General features: G+C 44.0%; 2 protein-coding genes across 2 annotated transcripts in view; one reads left to right on the top strand and one right to left on the bottom strand.

Annotated features, from left to right (window-relative positions):
• Nucleotides 1–19723, bottom strand: part of LOC124040475 (catenin delta-2-like) — an 890284-nt gene that overhangs the window by 328078 nt on the left and 542483 nt on the right. The gene's annotated exons all lie outside the window — the stretch shown is intronic.
• LOC124039487 (death-associated protein 1-like) lies at nucleotides 508–18842 on the top strand. The gene is made up of 4 exons (XM_046355507.1): nucleotides 508–764; nucleotides 3495–3597; nucleotides 12612–12654; nucleotides 17832–18842. Exons 1-4 carry the CDS (start codon nucleotides 710–712, stop codon nucleotides 17949–17951), a joined length of 321 nt encoding a protein of 106 aa, XP_046211463.1. The 5' UTR covers nucleotides 508–709; the 3' UTR covers nucleotides 17952–18842.

The following is a 19723-nucleotide window of genomic DNA, read 5'->3' as shown; positions in this document are numbered from 1 at the left end:
TCTGTAATCACTCTTAGAGACTTACCCAGAAAGACTCACAGCTGTAATCACTCTTAGAGACTTACCCAGAAAGACTCCCAGCTATAATCGTTGCCAAAGGTGCTTCTAAAAAGTATTGACTCATGGGTGTGAATACTTATGTTTATTAGATATTTCTGTATTTCATTTTTTTTAAATACATTTTGCTAAAATTTCTAAAAACATTTTTTAACTTTGTCATTATGGGGTATTGTGTGTAGATGGTGAGAGAAAACAAATATTTAAGCAATTTTGAATTCAGGCAATAACACAACAACATGTGCAGTAAATCAGTGATCATGAATACTTCCTGAAGGCACTGTATGTTGTTTATGTTGTGACTTAAATCCACTTGGTTCTATAAAAAAAAGGACACAAGGAAAGCAGTAACCTCCTTGCCTTTTGATTGATTGGGAGAGACAGAGGGAGATGCCTGCTTTTACAGTATCTATCCATGGGAAATTCTTTATTCTGGCACCAGCCGCATCCCGTACCACCCTCTCGACGTCAGACTTAACCTGACTTCCCTATTTGTCTGATATTTTCACTGTCGTCATCACGCACAGTTGCCAAACAAGAAGCCACGTTGACGAACTGGACTGAAGTCGACTGCTGCTGTTCACCCCCAGAAAAGAAAAAGAATAGCTATTTAAACGAGTGTTTTCACGCTTCCGACAGACATTAGTTAGATATGTCTTCGCCACCGAAGGAGAAAATCGAGACCAAAGGAGGACACCTCCCGGCTGGTATTGAACCTTATGTTGCTTTTTTACAGCACAAGCAACATCGCTTTTTGTATTCACGGTTCAGCTGACGTATCACGGCATATGCATTAGGCCTCTATGTCAATAGTTGCATTTGACAACGTTAGTTAGATATACATACATTTCAAGTAGACTAACAATGTGTGTACGCTAACATGTGCTGCTGTTGAACAATATCGTATAGTTTAGCAATTAAATCAGTTTTTTTCCTGTCGTTAGGGCTATTTCCCGGATGACGTGCCATATTGTAACGTTAACTAAACGCTTGATCCACACCACGCCTATCGAATACGACCTAATCTTGCAAGACAATTTGATAAACGTTGCCAATGCTAGATTGCCATTAAAGCTATATATTTGATTATAGCTTAGTATCGTGGAAGCTACCTTTTTTAAAGTCTGTGGGGAATCTGATAACACGTAAGGAGTACGTGGACAGAAAGTAGGGCACGATAGTATGCCATAATTGCCAGAAGACACTGACCCCTCCCATTACGCATGTTTACACTGGGCTGCACTGGGGTCAGTGCGCAATTAGGAGTTACATTAACACCGTGGAGCGGTGCAAAATATGGGTCGAGAAACATCCCTCAATGCAGGAATGGGATTAGCCCTTGATCATGAGTCTCCGTTACATTACGCACGAGTCATTGGACAAAGGTGTCTTCTATAGGCGGGAGTTTAATTAAGAGCCGTGACTCTCTGAACATTAATAACACGGGTACGGTTTTGGAAGCATAAGTACCTTATCTTTTCAAAAAACAAAGGTTAAAGTGATACCTTTTTATAGGGGGATTCCCACATGGTCATATTTCCATGTTACTGCGCTTGTTTACTGTAAACATATGGAAGACAGACGACCTGTGTGAATGAGGAAGACCTGTACTAAATTCGCTATCTGCGTTTCTGAACGTCTGTGCTGTGTGTAAACGGAGGACGGACGCAACACAGCTCTTGAGTGGCGCAGTGGTCTAAGGCACTACATCTCAGTGCAAGAGGTGTCACTACAGACCCTGGTTCGATCCCGGGCTGTATCACAACCGGCCGTGATCGGGAGTCCCGTAGGGCGGCGCACAATTGGCCCAGCGTCACCTGGGTTTGGCTGGAATAGGCTGTCATTGTAAAATAGAAATGTATTCTTGACTGACTTGCCTAGATAAATAAAATAAAAATGTGTTGTCAATGAAAAATACTGTTTACTGTTAAAACCAGTTAAATCAGTGTACAGTAAGTGTGTATTTAGTTTTTGTGAAATTATTTTGATGGGATATGTTTCCAGAACCGTACTGCAATTGAGAATCAATTCATGTTTAGATGGAGTATTTGGGTTCGATTCTGAAGGGGGACCAGTACAAAAACTGTAGGCCTATGCACTCACTACTGTAAAGGCGTCCATATGCTTCCCAGCAGAAACTGTTCGTAAGAGTTTGTGCATATATTATGACAACAGTTTGTGACCTTTTGAACTTTGTTTGGTATCTGAAGTCTACGCCCCTTTGTCGGGATTCTTCAATACATTTTATTATTTTGTATTTATTTAACTCTTATTTTACCAGGTAAGTTGACTGAGAAAACGTTTTCATTTACAGCGACGGGCCGAGTCTTTTGTCATTCAATGAGAGAGAAGTCACTTTCATGGAATTTTTGTCATTGTGAAATACTGCACCAAACATCTTAGTTGGATGTAAAAGTGAGTCACTAAGATCTTCCCTGCAAAAACATCAAAATTAATGACAGATTTACCGAGTTATCTTAGATTAATTCAGACAATTTCGAGGAAGTATATGCTGGTTACAGTGTCTCAAAATGGACAAACATTACTATTGCTGCTTTTTCTAATTTTTCATACAAAGGTCTTTTGAGGGAGTTTGTGAGCACACTGGTTTAGGCGCCAGACGAACTGAAGCATGCTGACACCTTATCGTTCTGGATTAGAGCGTCAGCTAAATGTACAAATATATATATGTATTTCCGCATGATATGAGTGCAATCACTGTCTTCATTCTGGATCACAAGCTATGTACTGTATGTCCTTTATATTACACAGACTGGCCTGTCACCCAGTTAGGCTATCTGATTATATTACACAGACTGGCCTGTCGCCCAGTTAGGCTATCTGATTATATGTCTGTCTGTGGTTTTATTTAACTGCTTTTGTGAAGGACATTTTCATTTTGCCTGAGCCTTTTATCTACTCTTGTACCCTAATGCAGTGCTTCCCAAACTCAGTCCTGGGGACGGTTTTGTCTAGAAGGTATACAGCTTTCGTCAAAATTGACTTTTCATAGCAGGTGTAGGACATTTTACGCAGCAGGTTAGGAAATGTAATGTTTTGAGTTGATGCATTGATTATTTGAAACCGCTGTGCAGTGCTAGGACAAAACACTAAATGTGCACCCTTTGGGGTCCCCAGGACCGAGTTTGGGAAAGGTATCTGCTATCCGGGGTCCTTGGGACGCCCCGAAACCCTTACCCAACCCGTAACTTAACCATTTTAAATGTCATCTTCAATGGGGGTAGGGATGTCCCAAGGGTCCCGGATAGCATGGACCTTTTGGGGGACGCTGTCCTAATGTGTGTCAACGTGCATGTGGTGTGTGTTTGTTAATATGTAACAGTTTTGGTGTTTTAATGTGCATGTTTGTTTGTTAATGTGTAACTGTCCTAGTGTGTAGCTAATTGTGTGTGTGTGTGTGTGTGTGTGTGTGACAGTAAAGGCAGGGGGGATGAGGATAGTGCAGAAGCACCAGGGAGCAGCTCCACCTGAGACCCCTCCCATCAAAGACGAGGACGAGGACTTTGTGGAGGAACCTAGGTAACACACACACTAAACTTTGACCTGTGGCCTCTGAACAGCATGCCAGAATACTGTTGCTTTTTAAAATGATCAATACACACACACACACACACACAGAGTCCTAATGTTTCATTTTTAGAACTGGTGAGAACATTCTACAAACAAGCCAATCACCCTCTAATTCACCAAATAACCTGTGATTGGCCGGTAGCTGTACTAGAGGAGAAAACCACCAGGTCTGATACTATCTGTTCAACAAGGTGAGGGCCACCTTGTTTTACTTAGATGGTTGTTATGACCTACTGTTTAGTGGTTATTCCGAACATGTCTGAGGCTTCATTAATGTGATGTCTATGTCTGAGGCTTCATTAATGTGGTGTCTTGAGGCTTCACTAATGTGTTGTCTATGTCTGAGGCTTCATTGGTGTGGTGTCTGAGGCTTCATTGGTGTGGTGTCTGAGGCTTCATTAATGTGTTGTCTATGTCTGAGGCTTCATTAATGTGTTGTCTATGTCTGAGGCTTCATTAATGTGGTGTCTGAGGCTTCATTAATGTGGTGTCTGAGGCTTCATTAATGTGGTGTCTGAGGCTTCATTAATGTGGTGTCTGAGGCTTCATTAATGTGGTGTCTGAGGCTTCATTAATGTGGTGTCTGAGGCTTCATTAATGTGGTGTCTGAGGCTTCATTTATGTGGTGTCTATGTCTGAGGCTTCATTAATGTGGTGTCTGAGGCTTCATTAATGTGGTGTCTATGTCTGAGGCTTCATTCGTGTGGTGTCTGAGGCTTCATTAATGTTGGGTAAAAGAATGGTGCTTTACACCCCCGCTAAGTTCCTCTCTGCGTCTCCACTCTTGAGCAATGTCTGTTTATACAGGTGAAATATTCCCACCAACACTACCTGTGTGTGTGTTTCTTTGTGCATACGTGCCGTACGTGCACGTGTCTGTTGAGTGTACTCTGCAAAGACAACCGAACGGTTTAACAACCGGTTGAGTTCTATGGAATCATTCAAACTCAGCTAGTCTAGTATTTTATTAGGATCCCCGTAAGTTCCTGTCAAGGCAGCTTCTACTCTTCCTGGGGTCCAAACAGGACAACCAAACAATAGTCTGCATCATTAACACAACCATACATCACACAATACATTGTGCGCTATACAAGTGTACACTGCTCCACCTATACAAGTGTACACTGCTCCAACCTATACATGTGTACACTGCTCCACCTATACAAGTGTACACTGCTCCACCTATACAAGTGTACACTGCTCCACCTATACAAGTGTACACTGCTCCACCTATACAAGTGTACACTGCTCCACCTATACATGTGTACACTGCTCCACCTATACAAGTGTACACTGCTCCACCTATACAAGTGTACACTGTACAAGTGTACTGCTCCACCTATCCACAAGTGTACACTGCTCCACCTATACAAGTGTACACTGCTCCACCTATACAAACGTGTACACTGCTCCACCTATACAAGTGTACACGCTGCTCCACCTATACCACGCTGCTCCACCTATACAAGTGTACGCTGCTCCACCTATACAAGTGTACGCTGCTCCACCAATACAAGTGTACGCTGCTCCACCAATACAAGTGTACGCTGCTCCACCAATACAAGTGTACGCTGCTCCACCAATACAAGTGTACGCTGCTCCACCAATACAAGTGTACGCTGCTCCACCAATACAAGTGTACGCTGCTCCACCAATACAAGTGTACGCTGCTCCACCAATACAAGTGTACGCTGCTCCACCAATACAAGTGTACGCTGCTCCACCAATACAAGTGTACGCTGCTCCACCAATACAAGTGTACGCTGCTCCACCAATACAAGTGTACGCTATAACATTTTATAATATTACAACAATATAATGTTAGTGTGTGCCGATGTCCTTAAGAGCAAACAAGATCTGTCGTTAGGTCTGTAAAAGTATAGAGGGCAAGAGGTTTAGAGTATTGGAATGCACCTGGTAGGGTGTGCCCTCGACTGAGCCTGTCTAGAGAAGACTTCCCTATTCGGGAGTGTAGTAGTCACATGATTTCTCTTGACTCTGCAGTGGTCTGACAGACATAGTTTGTTGTCGATCTTCTATGGAACATGTATACAGTAAGTGCCAATTTGTAAGTCGCTCTGGATAAGAGCGTCTGCTAAATGACTTAAATGTAAATGTAAATGTACTGTAATTCATTTACATTTCTATAGTACTCTGGAGGAACTTTTCTCAGATATATATATATATATATACATACATACACAGTTAAAGTCGGAAGTTTACATACACTTAGGTTGTAGTCATTAACTTATTTTTCAACCACGCTACAAATTTCTTGTTAACAAACTATAGTTTTGGCAAGTTGGTCAGGACATCTACTTTGCGCATGACACAAGTAATTTTCCAACAATTGTTAACAGACAGATTATTTCACCTACAGTGAATTATATCACAATTGCAGTGGGTCAGAAGTTTAAATACTATGTTGACTTTGCCTTTAAACAGCTTGGAAAATTCCAGAAAATTATGTCACGGCTTTAGAAGCTTCTGATGGGCTAATTGACATCATTTGAGTCAATTGGAGGTGAACCTGACGATGTATTTCAAGGCCGACCTTCAAACTCTGTGCCTCTTTGCTTGACATCATCGCAAAATCAAAAGAAATCAGCCAAGACCTCAGAAAAAATGTGCAGACCTCCACAAGTCTGGTTCATCCTTGGGAGGCATTTCCAAATGCTTAAAGGTACCACGTTCATCTGTACAAACAATAGTGTGCAAGTGTAAACACCATGGGATCACGCAGCCGTCATACCGCTCAGGAAGGAGACACGTTCTGTACGAGAAGTGCAACTCAATCCCAGAACAACAGCAATGGACCATGTGAAGATGCTGGAGGAAACGGGTACAAAGTATCAATATCCACAGTAAAACGAGTCCTATACCGACATAACCTGAATGGCCGCCCAGCAAGGAAGAGGACTGTTCCAAAACCGCCATAAAAAAGCCAGACTACGGTTTGCCACAAAGGTCGTACTTTTTAGAGGAATGTCCTCTGGTCTGATGAAACAAAAATAGAACTGTTTGGCCATAATGACCATCATTATGTATGGAGGAAAAAGGGTGAGGCTTGCAAGCCGAAGAACACCATCCCAACCGTGAAGCACGGGGACTGGTGCACTTCACAAAATAGAATGCATCATGAGAGAGGAATATTGTGTGGATATATTGAAGCAACATCTCAAGACATCAGTCAGGAAGTTAAAGCTTGGTCACAAATGGGTCTCCCAAAGGGACAATGACCCCAAGCATACTTCTGAAGTTGTGGCAAAATGGCTTAAGGACAACGAAGTCAAGGTATCGGAGTGTCCATCACAAAGCCCTGATCTCAATCCTATAGAAAATTTGTGGGCAGAACTGAAAAAGTGTGTGCGAGCAAGGTGATCATCAGCATTTGTGAGTTCGATTTACAGGCTCAAAATGGCCTGAAACAAAGACCTTTCTTCTGAAACTCGTCAGTCTATTCTTTTTCTGAGGAAAAAACTGAAGATCACGTAGAACGCTGTGTTCTACTCCCTTCGCAGAACAGCGCATATTGGCTCTAACCAGAATAGAAAGAGGAGTGGGAGGCCCCAGTGCACAACTGAGCAAGAGGACAAGTACATTGGAATGTCTAGTTTGAGAAGCATATGCCTCACAAGGCCTCAACTGGCAGCTTCATTAAATAGTACCCGCAAAACACCAGTCTCAACAAAATAAGGACATTTCTAAGTGACCCCAAATCTTTGAACGTGTGTGTGTGTGGTGGTAGAGGAGGAGATTGGTTGCTGTGTGATAGCTGAACATAGAGAGAGGCTTTACCTTCCATCCTGGCCTAAAGAGGCAGGCTGCCATAATGGCTCCGGGTTCTCTCTGGAGAGATCCAAGGCGGCTGTGAATCTGCCCGTGTGAAATGCAGTAGAAATCCCCACTGATGCATGGCTGCGGGTTCTCTCTGGAGAGATCCGAGGCGGCTGTGAATCTGCCCGTGTGAAATGCAGTATAAATCCCCACTGATGCATGGCTGCGGGTTCTCTCTGGCGAGATCTGAGGCGGCTGTGAATCTGCCCGTGTGAAATGCAGTAGAAATCCCCACAACTTGGCTCTTGCCCTAGTTCTGGCCCAAGCTGTCGCTCATTAAAGAGCTAGTTTAGAGTGTGTGCATGTATGTGTCCACCTGCTCTCGACAGTGGGCAGGTGGGTTCTGTGTAGATGTGGCCGAGTGGCCAAGGGAACGCCTGTCACATACAATTTAGACCTCTAAGATGGATGGGAGGAGAGAGAGAGATGGACAGGCTGAGAGGGGGGTGAGAGGCTTGGTTCGCTCTCCCAGTCCAAGTAAATCTTGAACTGTTGAAGCCAGTATAGTCAACAGAGCGTTTTCACCATGGTCAACTCTGCTCTGCCACACACACTTCTTGGTCTTCTGGGACCTGTTGCACCAGTTGGGAGTAAAACAAAAACAAACAAAAAAGTTGGCCTTAAATGATTGGTCAAATGTTTTGCACAACCAAAAATATGACTTGTCGTTGCTTCATCGTTCATGAGATTTAATGATTCATAATGACGTTTGGTATGCTGCGCCTGTTACTAAGCTGTTGCCATTCTTGTGGCCAAATTTACACTGTTTGTAAAGTGCTGTAAATTACACACTTCACACATCATTTTGTAAAGCTCACCACATACGTTTTCTTAACCAACTGGATGAATCAATAAATGATTACTGTGAGAATGACTATCAATGAGTGACCAGAATATTCAAATAAAGTAGGCTAATGCCATTGAAGGCTTGTATCAAATCTTTACTTGCTGCAACTCCTAAAGTCATCCGTTGTTTAAAATTATGTTAAATAATTTCCCAGCGTGTGGTCAGCTATAATTTCATCACTGTTTTTGATTGGGGCAGCACCATTGCGCTGATTTGATACAAGCACGGGGATTCGTCTCAATAAATCAATGGCAGATCTCCATTTTTGATATTTATCTAAATTGAGGTGAGTGCTCATGATGATCTGGTCTACTCATGAGTTTAAAAAAAAATGTAACCTTTTATTTAACTGGGCAAGACAGTTAACATTCTTATTTACAATGCCCGCCAGGCAAAAGGCCTCCTACGGGGGCTGGGATTCAAAATAAAAATGACACTACATGGCCAAAGTATATGTGGATTCGACTATTTCAGCCACACTCGTTGCTGACATGTATACAATTGAGCACAAAGCCATGCAATCTCCATAGACAAACATTGGCAGTAGAGTGGCCCACACTGAAGAGCTCAGTGCCTTTCACCGTAGCACCGTCATAGGATGCCACCTTTCCAACAAGTCAGTTCATCAAATTGCTGCCCAGGTCAACTGTAAGTGCTTTTATTGTGAAATGGAAACGTCTAGGAGCATCAACGGCTCAGCCGCGAAGTGGTAGGCCACACAAGCTCACAGAACGGGACTGCCGAGTGCTGAAGCGTGTTGCGCGTAATGACTCCTGTCCTCGGTTGCAACACTCACTACCGAGTTCCAAACTGCCTCTGGAAGCAACGTTGTTCCACCTAGTTATGTTAAGATGAATGCACAAACTGTAAGTCGCTCTGGAGAAGAGTCTGTTTGAATGACTAAAATGTAAAAACGTAGTGGATCATTTTGCTCTTCACTGGTTTAGGCTAACAGTAGTTTATATATAATTTTATACCAATAGCCAGATGAGGGAACCATGGGTGTCATTGAAGTACAGAAATTCAACTGTGGCAAAATATAAATGTTGACAGTAGATATTCTGCCGGTTAACACTAGAACCGCTTGGCCTCGAGTGACCCCCCAAGCTAATGAGCAGTCATTCTGACCGTGTAATTAATACATGTATGCTGTCACAAAAAATAATCATTTGGTTCTGTTTATAAAGGTCTTGGGTAATATTAGAATATGAAAATATATACATTTAAATGAACACAATAGCATTTTAATGAGTTTGTTACTGTAGGCTGTATGTAAAAATACATGTAAACTAAACACGTTCAAGTATTCAACATTATTATTTGTGGAGTGTCTTTTTTTCCAACTATGAATCAAAAAGCAAATCTGTTGGGTCGCGGTAACGTTGTCTATTGACTGAAAGACAAAAAATATCCCAACCTAAGATGCACGGTCAGCTAGACGCACAATCAAATGAAAAATCAGCAGCCTAAACATCATTATAAGCACCAAATGTACTTAATAAATTGTGAAAATCAGCACAGAAGCGATCCTGGCATTATAATGAATGTGTCAATATGACCGCAGTCAATTGTCTGCTAGTGCTTAATGGTGCATCTTCACACAATGTCATCTGTTGGAGCATGTCACATAAACAACGAAAGCTGGTGAGGGCGTTGTTGTTTTTGTTGTTGCTTGAGATGTAGAGCCTGCTCACTGTGATGACATGTTGTGCTGAAAATCGTCCCGTAGAACAAGCTGGGGACAATGCTATCTAAATGGTGCCGGCCCTTCCTCTCTCCTGTCTCAGTTTTATCTGGTGGTTGTGTGGTCGCTTTCTCGCTTTTTTGGCGCTCAGGCCCCGGAGGTAAAGGCTCAGGCCCCGGAGGTAAAGGCTCAGGCCCCGGAGGTAAAGGCTCAGGCCCCGGAGGTAAAGGCTCAGGCCCCGGAGGTAAAGGCTCAGGCCCCGGAGGTAAAGGCTCAGGCCCCGGAGGTAAAGGCTCAGGCCCCGGAGGTAAAGGCTCAGGCCCCGGAGGTAAAGGCTCAGGCCCCGGAGGTAAAGGCTCAGGCCCCGGAGGTAAAGGCTCAGGCCCCGGAGGTAAAGGCTCAGGCCCCGGAGGTAAAGGCTCAGGCCCCGGAGGTAAAGGCTCAGGCCCCGGAGGTAAAGGCTCAGGCCCCGGAGGTTAAGGCTCAGGCCCCGGAGGTTAAGGCTCAGGCCCCGGAGGTTAAGGCTCAGGCCCCGGAGGTTAAGGCTCAGATGGTTAAGGCTCAGGCTGAGGAGGTGTAGGTTAAGGCTCAGATGGTTAAGGCTCAGGCTGAGGAGTGGAGAAGGAGGGGCAATGGGGGGGGAAAACGTTTTTTAAATGACATACCCTCCTTAAACTGGTTATAACTTCAGTTCTGTTGTGATGTTAAGATTCTATCACTGACAGTGTGTTACATAGACTTATTTAAGAAAAGTCAAGGACTCAGGCCCCGGGGGGGCAGTCCTTGACTGGCAGAGTAAAAACAATGCATTTAATTTTGTAAAGTGGTTTCTTGCATCAAACACAACAACATGTAACATAAAGCGGGTACAGCCTCAGTGGTCACAGTAAACGAGCACTGGAAGTTGCACACTTTGCTCATCCGAACTGGAAGTGGAGGGGACAATGGAAGTGGAGGGGACAATGGAAGTGGAGGGAGGGGACAATGGAAGTGGAGGGAGGGGACAATGGAAGTGGAGGGGACAATGGAAGTGGAGGGGACAATGGAAGTGGACTGGGGAGGGGACAATGGAAGTGGGATGGGTGGGGGACAATGGAAGTGGAGGGAGGGGACAATGGAAGTGGAGGGAGGGGACAATGGAAGTGGAGGGAGGGGACAATGGAAGTGGAGGGAGGGGACAATGGAAGTGGAGGGAGGGGACAATGGAAGTGGAGGGGACAATGGAAGTGGAGGGAGGGGACACCACTTCCTCTTTTGGACGTTAACATGACGACACTCCATCTTAACTCCTCCTTCACATTTCTGGATTGGTTGAACAGTGCAGAAGTTTTTATTATTTGTATTATTTTGGGGGGTCAAGACCAGTATGTAGGGGATGTGCTCTTTAAAAATAAAATAAAAACATGCTACGTTAGGTTAGTCAGTCGTTAACTTCTTGACAAGGTCGCGGGTGTTGTACCATGGATGCTAGCTACAATATGTAGACTACCTTAAGTGTGTATGCTACTTTATGTAGCCCTGTCCGAACTTCCAGAGGTAGTTGCTGAAGACAGCATTTTACTTCCTGTAATAGTTCTGCTGTTAAACTAGACCGGACTAGTTTCCCATGTCAAGGTCCATGTCCACCTCGGAATAATCCCGCTTACTCGATCTCATTCCTTCCCTCTCAACTCAACCTTTTTCCTCTCTCTCCCTGCTCCAAAGGTGTGTTCTCACCCCTCCCTCCTGTCTGCTGTTTGAGTTGCAGTGTAGATCCAGACCAGGATTAATGTTAGTCATTTAGCAGGTTGGCAGGCAGGTCCACAGCACCACAGTACTGTGGCTGAGCTCAGGGCTCTTTTTTCTCTCTCTCTCTGCAGTCTCTCCCTCTGGAGTCATACTAGGCCAGGATGTTCCTTTCCTTATAACACACTCGCTGTTCAATGGGATCAAACAGAAGTGATTTCTGTTCCTGTCTTTGTAACATCCTGAAAAAGAATGTCGATGGTCAGTGGTTTTGATATTGACACTGACATTTCATCTCAACAAAATGTTATTTTGTTCTGTCAGAGTATTGACATGGAGATAGTCAGTCTGTTTTTATAACCTCTCTCTCTGTCTCTCTCTCTCTGTCTCTCTCTCTGTCTCTCTCTCTGTCTCTCTCTCTGTCTCTCTCTCTGTCTCTCTCTCTCTGTCTCTCTCTCTGTCTCTCTCTCTGTCTCTCTCTCTGTCTCTCTCTCTCTCTCTCTCTCTCTCTGTCTCTCTCTCTGTCTCTCTCTCTGTCTCTCTCTGTCTCTCTCTCTCTCTCTCTGTCTCTCTCTGTCTCTCTCACTGTCTCTCTCTCTCTCTCTGTCTCTCTGTCTCTCTCTCTCTCTCTCTCTGTCTCTCTGTCTCTCTCTCTCTCTGTCTCTCTCTGTCTCTCTCTCTCTCTCTCTCTCTCTGCTCTCTGCCTCTGTCTCTCTCCCTCTCTCTGTCTCTCTGTCTCTCTCTGTCTCTCTGTCTCTCTGTCTCTCTCTCTCTCTCTCTCTCCCTCTCTCTCTGTCTCTCTGTCTCTCTCTCTCTGTCTCTCTCCCTCTCTCTCTGTCTCTGTGTCTCTCTGTCTCTGTCTTTGTCTAGCCCACCAAAGCCCACTGTGGTCGTTTCAGGAGTGGTTACAAAGGTAAGTGGTCACACACACACACACACACACACCTACCTTAGCCCACCCCTTTCCACATACACCATACTGACCCCCCTAGCTAAGCTCACCTCCCTGTGGTTCCTACTTACCATCTGTACCTTTTTAATCCTCTATCTGTCTGTGTTATTACACCTGCAGGCTGCGACAGGCTCTTTAGCTCTACCCCTAGTCTTTCCATGTGTCCCTCAACACGCCTGCAGGCTGCGACAGGGTCTTTACCTCTCTGGCTCTAACCCCAGTCGTTCCATGTATCCCCCAACATGCCTGCAGGCTCTTTACCTCTCCGGCTCTCCCCCATTCTTGCCATGTATCCTCCAACACGCCTGCAGGCTGCTACAGGCCTTAAATAAAGCCTGGTGAACCAGGGGGCAGCTGTTCAGATGACTTTATATTCTCCCACTGAGATGACCTTGGAGAGAGGAGCTACATCTCCCTGATAAAGGCTAGCCTTACTGCCTCAGTTCTATCTGAGGTTTGGTGAACTAGGGGTTAACACTGTCTATATTCAACTCAATTATATTGCATTCCTATGGAGAGAGATCTCTCTCTCAAACCCTGACCCTTCTCTCTTCCTGCTTTACTGTCTTTTCTGGTTGGCAGCGATTTTAATTCTGCATCATTAAAGTGTAAATATGTAACTTTTTGGGCGACCCGAACAAATACACATAGAAGTGTGAGTTATAGATTTTGTCATTCTCATTGAAAGCAAGTCTAAGAAGCGGTAGATCTGTTCTATGTGCGCTATTTCTATTTTGGCTGTACTTTTGTCATTTACTTTTGGTTTTGTACACCAGCTTCAAACAGCTGAAACAACAATATTTTTGCTTTAGGAAAATATATTTCACAGCGGTTTAGATGGTATAATGAATCACTACACTCTGCTGAACAGAAATATGAACGCATATGTAACATGTAAAGAGTTGGTCCCATGTTTCATGAGCTGAAATAAAATATCCCAGAACTTTTCCATAAACACAAAAAGCTTATTTCTCTGAAATGTTGCGCCCAAATTTGTTTGCTTCCCTGTTTAGTGAGCATTTCTCCTTTGCAAAGATAATCCATCCACCTAACAGGTGTGGCAAATCAAGAAGCTGATTAAACGCTATGATCATTACACAGGTGAACCTTGTGCTGGGCACAGTAAAAGGCCACGCTAAAATGTGCAGTTGTGTTACACAACACAATGCCACAGATGTCTCAAGTTTGTGCAATTGGCATCTGACTGCAGGAATGTCCACCAGAGCTGTTGCCAAATAATTGAATGTTAATTTCTCTACCATAAGCTGCCTCAAATTACATTTTAGAGAATTTGTCAGTATGTCCAACCGACCTCACAACCGCAGATCACGTATAACCACGCCAGCCCAGGACCTCCATTTCCGGCTTCTGATACCAGCCACCCGGACAGCTGATGAAACTGAAGAATTATTGCACAAACAGTCAGAAACCATCTCAGGGAAGCTTGTCGTCCTCACCAGGGCCTTGACCTGAATGCAGTTGGGGCGTCGTAATTAACTTCAGTGGGGAAATGCTCACCTTGAGCTCTTCACGGATGAATCGCAATTTCAACTGTACCGGGCAGCTGGCAGACAGCTTGGATAGCGTCGTGGGGGCGAGTGGTTTGCTGATGTTGTAAATGGTGTGGTGTGCTCCATGGTGGAGTTTGGGTTATGGTATGGGCAGGTATAAGCTTTACACAATTCCTGGAAGCTGAAAATGTCCCAGTTCTTCCATGGCCTGCATACTCACCAAACGTGTCCTGCATACTCACCAGACGTGTCCTGCATACTCACCAGACGTCACCCACCCTTTGAGTATGTTTGGGATGTTCTGAATCGGTGTACAGCAGTGGTGTGTTCCGGTTCCCTCCAATATCCAGCAACTTCGCACAGCCATTGTAGGTAACATTACCTCCGTCACACTCATCCTCAACACAGGTGGTGTGTGCTTAGTCCTGCAGCCCCATCCACATCTATGGGGTTGCAGTGAAGCGGATCAAGAGCTCCAAGTTCCTCGGTGTCCACATCAAGGACTTAAAATGGTCCACACACGCGCCTCTTCTTTGAAAAGATTTGGCACTACAGGGTGGTGCGGACAGACCAGTACATGGGGCTGAGCTTTCTGCCATCCAGGACCTCTATCAGGCGGTGTGAAACGGAGGGCTGGAAAATCTTAAGAATCAAGCCACCCAAGCCATAAACTCTTCTCATAAACTCTTCTCACTGCTTCCGCACGGTAACGGTGCTTCAAGTCTTAACACCAACAGGCTCCGAAACAACAGCTTCTGTTCCCAAGCCATAAAGCTAACGTAATAGCTAACGTAATAGCTAACGTAATAGCTAACGTAATAGCCTGATGGACTATCTGAGTTGACCCTTGTATTGTATTTAATACTCCTTCAAATGTGTGGATTAGGCTATTTCAGCCAAACCTGTTGCTGACAGGTGTATAAAATCGAGCACACAGCCATATGATCTCCATAGACAAACATTAGCAGTAGAATGGCCTTACTGAAGAGCTCAGTGACTTCCAAAGTGGCACTGTCATAGGATGCCACTTTTCCAGCAAGTCAGTTTGTTGAATTTCTGCCCTTCTAGAGCTGCCCTGGTCAACTAAGTGCTGCTGTTGTGAAGTGGAAACGCCTAGGAGCAACAACGGCTCAGCTGCGAAGTGGTAGGCCACACAAGCTCACAGAACGGGACCGCCGAGTGCTGAAGCGCGTAGAGCATAAAAATGAAGCCTAAGATCACCATGCACAATGCCAAGCGTTGGCTGGAGTGGTGTAAAGTTCACCGCCATTGGATTCTAGAGGAGTGATGGATCACTCTTCACAATCTGGCAGTCCGACGGCCGAATCTGGGTTTGGCGGATGCCAGGAGAACGCTACCTGTCTGAATGCATAGTTCCAACTGTAAAGTCTGGTGGAGGAGGAATAATGGTCTGTTTTTCATGGTTCCGGCCCCTTAGTTCCAGTGAAGGGAAATCTTAACACTACAGGATACAATTACATTATAGACGACTGTGCTTCCACCTTTGCGGCAACAGTTTGGGGAAGGCCCTTTTTTTTGTTTCATAATGCCCCAGTGCATCAAGCGAAGACCATACAGAAATGGTTTGTCCATCGGTGTGGGAGAGAGAGAACTTGACTGGCTTGCACAGAGCCCTAATCTCAACTCGATCGAACACCTTTGGGATGAATTGGAACGCCGACTGCTAGCCAGGCCTAATCGCCCAACATCAGTGCCCAACCTCACTAATGCTCTTGAAGCTGAATGGAAGCAATGTTGCAACATCTAGTGGAAAGCCTTCCCATAAGAGTAGAGGCTGTTATAGCAGCAAAGTGGGGACCAACTCCATATTAATGCCCATGATTTTGTAATGAGATGTTCGAGCATAATACTTTTGACCATGTACAATTATCTGTAAGGTCTGTCAGTCACGCAGTGATTTCCAAACACAGATTCAACCGCACAGGTCAGGGAGGTTTTGCAAAGAAGGGCACCTATTGGTAGATGGGTAAAAAAATAATACTTTAATCTTGAAGTTATTAATTACATTTTGGATGGGGTTTCAATACTTCCAGTCACTACAAAGATACAGGCGTCCTTCCTAACTCCGTTGCCGGAGAGGAAGGACACCACTCAGCGATTTCACCATGAAGCCAATGGTGATTTTAAAACAGTCAGAGTTTAATGGCTGTGATAGGAGAAAATTAAGGATACTACAATACTAATTGCAAAACATGCATCCTGTTTGCGATAAGGCACTAACGTAACACTACAAAAAGTATCCTGAATACAAAGAGTTATGTTTGGAGACAATCCAACAGTACACTGAGTGCCACTTCATATTTTCAGGCTTGGTGGTGGCTGCATCATGTTATGGGTATGCTTGTCATTGGCAAGGACTATGGAGGGTTTTTTTAGGCTAAAAATAAATGGAATAAAGCTAAGCACATGCAAAATCTTAGAGGAAAACATGGTTCAGTCTGCATTCCAACAGACGATGGAAAACAAATGCACTTTTCAGTAGGACAGTAACCTAAAACACAAGGGCAAATACACACTGGAGTTGCTTACCAAGATGATATTGAATGCTCCTGAATTTTTAAATAACAAAATGTATCCAATGCTTTGGCCACAAACAAATATAGGTTGAGTCAACAATATTATTTGGGTACGAGTTAACAGAATATGGACTTTTAAAAGTGAGCTTTTCACTGGGCCGTTACTTTGACTCTCCGGGGATGAAACACCGTCAACACAGATTTCCCTTTAGAGTTTAGACGACATACTAGTTTGTTTTTATCGTACCAGCTCCATTTGAGTATAAGGGGGTTCAGAGTGAAGAGATGCCCAGATATAGGCCTCCTAACCTGGGTATCGAGGTCCGTCACCTCCCTGGCTTCTAGATCTAATACATCAGCTGTCTGAATTGTTTTCAATAGGAGTTATGGTCATAAACTGCAATCGTTATCTAACCAAAAAGAGATGGCCTTCATGAACATTATAAAACACAGACATGGCACATTAAACAGTGTGTGTGTGTGTGTGTGTGTGTGTGTGTGTGTGTGTGTGTGTGTGTGTGTGTGTGTGTGTGTGTGTGTGTGTGTGTGTGTGTGTGTGTGTGTGTGTGTGTGTGTGTGTGTGTGTGTGTGTGTGTGTTCTCTATAGCCTCAGATATTCTGACTTCACTACTGTAACAACACAACTCTTATCTGTAGCTCAATTGGTAGAGCATGGCGCTTGTAACGCCAGGGTAGTGGGTTCGATCCCCGGGACCACCCATACGTAGAATGTATGCACACATGACTGTAAGTCGCTTTGGATAAAAGCGTCTGCTAAATGGCATATATTATTATTATTATATTATTATCTAAAGCCTTGTTTACACCCGCAGTTTTTGAAGTGACTCAAATAAAAATGCATATCTGATTCGTATCTGTTTTTTTAACCTATACATACAAGTGATAGAAACTACATGGAGAAGCACTAAGGCCAGTGTCATGTAAACAGCATCTATAGGGCTCTGAATAAATGGTCTGGAATCAGATTGTGGTAAAAAAAAAAAAAGCATTTCAAAGAATTCTGAGACACTGTAAGTGCCTGTATTCTGTAACACAGCTGTACTAAGTGTCTGTGTGGTTCTGTTCCCAGGGTGATAAGGACTTCACCCCTGCAGCGGCCCAGGTAGCTCACCAGAAGCCCCAGCCATCTATCACCAAGATGCCCCAGAACCAGCACCTCACTCAGCACATTCACCAGCCCCGCAAGTGAGGCTACCACCAAGCTTACCCTCCCTCCACTAACTCTGCTACAACTGGCCTCGCAAGTAATCACTACAAACGCATATCTACGATCAGTTTTGTGTTTACCCCGTCCAATGCTTAAGTAAAGATTTGAGGAAGGGAAGCTGATCCTAGATCTGTGCCTAAGAGAAAGCCAACGCAATGTGATCAATGGACCACAGCAGCCTACCGACCAACCCAACAACCAATCATAAGCCAGAGATGAGCTCAAGCTCCTGCCTTCCCGCCACAACTGTCCTCACAGACCATAGTAGCCAGAAAGCAGCTTCTTAAGCCTGCAACCCACCAATTATGTGCCAGAAAGCAAAGTGAAAGAAACGGTGTGGAACCACAAACAGAAATCAACCAATCAAAGAACTACAGAAACCCAATCAAGCATGCACCCAATCTTCAAAAGTGCTCAGGTTACCAGGGCAACCCTTGTTAAGCATTCCATATGATTCCATTTCCTCTTTTTGTTCTTAACTCTCTATGAACTAAGAACCTGTTATCATATAAAATGATAGAGGCCTCTCGTTGCCTAAAGGCAGCCTTTGCATGGGCAGCGAAATGAAGGCCTTCCACCATTTTAATGTAGTCAATCGAGTGGGACATCCAATTTCATTGGCTGATCCCTCCTGTTGACCCTGTTGGAGTCATGTCCACAGATACAAGAGTCTCTCTGTGGTTGTCATAGACCACAAACACACACCATCCCATTTATACCAGGTGTTGTTCATGGCAACTATAATTTCAGACTTTATTTTATCAAGAAGGATTTTTAGTTTATAAAGTGTAAAAAAAAAAAAAAAAAATCCTTAGTCTGTGAATGGACTTAGGTGTGGTTGTCATAATAAATAAAGATTCAACTTTAAAATCATTGTTTTATGTGTTCAATGTTACTGGGTAATTATGTAATTTTGTATTGTCCATGAACAAATGTGTATTAACCTTAGTGACCTGTATATATAGTACCAGTCAAAAGTTTGGACACGCCTACTCATTCAAGAGTTTTTATTTTTTACTATTTTCTACATTGTAGAATAATAGTGAAGACATCAATAATATGAAATAATACACATGGAATAATGTAATTATACATAGTGTTAAATCAATATTCTTAAAGTACCCAACCTTTGCCTTGACAGCTTTGCACAGTCTTGACATTCTCTCAACCAGCTTCATGAGGTAATCACCTGGAATGCTTTCCCAACATTCTTAAAGGAACTCCCACATAGGTTGAGGACTTTTTGGCTGATTTTCCTTCACTTGTGGTCCAACTCATCCCAAATCTGAATTGGGTTGAGGTCGGGTGATTATGGAGGCCAGGTCATCTGATGCAGCACTCCATCACTCTCCTTGGTAAAATAGCCCTTATACAACCTGAAGGTGTGTTTTGGGTCATTGTCCTGTTGAAAAACAAATCACAAATAAGCGGAAACCAGACAGTATGGCATATCGTTGCAGAATGCTATGGTAGCCATGCTGGTTAAGTAAATAAATCAGACTGCCACCAGCAAAGCACCCCTACACCATCACACCACCACCTCCATGCGTCACGGTGGGAACCACACATGCAGAGATTATCCATTCACCTACTCTGCGTCTCACAAAGACACTGCGGTTGAATCCACAAATCTCAAATTTGGACGAAAGGACAGATTTCCACCAGCCTAATGGTCCATTGCCTGTGTTTCTTGGCCCAAGCATGTCTCTCCTTCTCATGGGTGTTCTTTAGTAGCGGTTTCTTTGCAGCAATTT

This window comes from Oncorhynchus gorbuscha, linkage group LG07 (assembly GCF_021184085.1).
Source record: "Oncorhynchus gorbuscha isolate QuinsamMale2020 ecotype Even-year linkage group LG07, OgorEven_v1.0, whole genome shotgun sequence".
NCBI lineage: Eukaryota > Metazoa > Chordata > Actinopteri > Salmoniformes > Salmonidae > Oncorhynchus > Oncorhynchus gorbuscha.
Note: the sequence above shows the minus strand (reverse complement) of the source record. Positions and strands in the feature narration are given on the sequence as shown.

What these genes read in the sequence shown, in the direction of transcription:
- LOC124039487 (XM_046355507.1), top strand. Translation starts at nt 710, where the DNA reads ATGTCTTCGCCACCGAAGGAGAAAATCGAGACCAAAGGAGGACACCTC. An exon ending in AGGAGGACACCTCCCGGCTG is followed by an intron (nt 765 to 3,494) that starts GTATTGAACCTT and finishes TGTGTGTGACAG; the next exon opens with TAAAGGCAGGGGGGATGAGG. An exon ending in GACTTTGTGGAGGAACCTAG is followed by an intron (nt 3,598 to 12,611) that starts GTAACACACACA and finishes GTCTTTGTCTAG; the next exon opens with CCCACCAAAGCCCACTGTGG.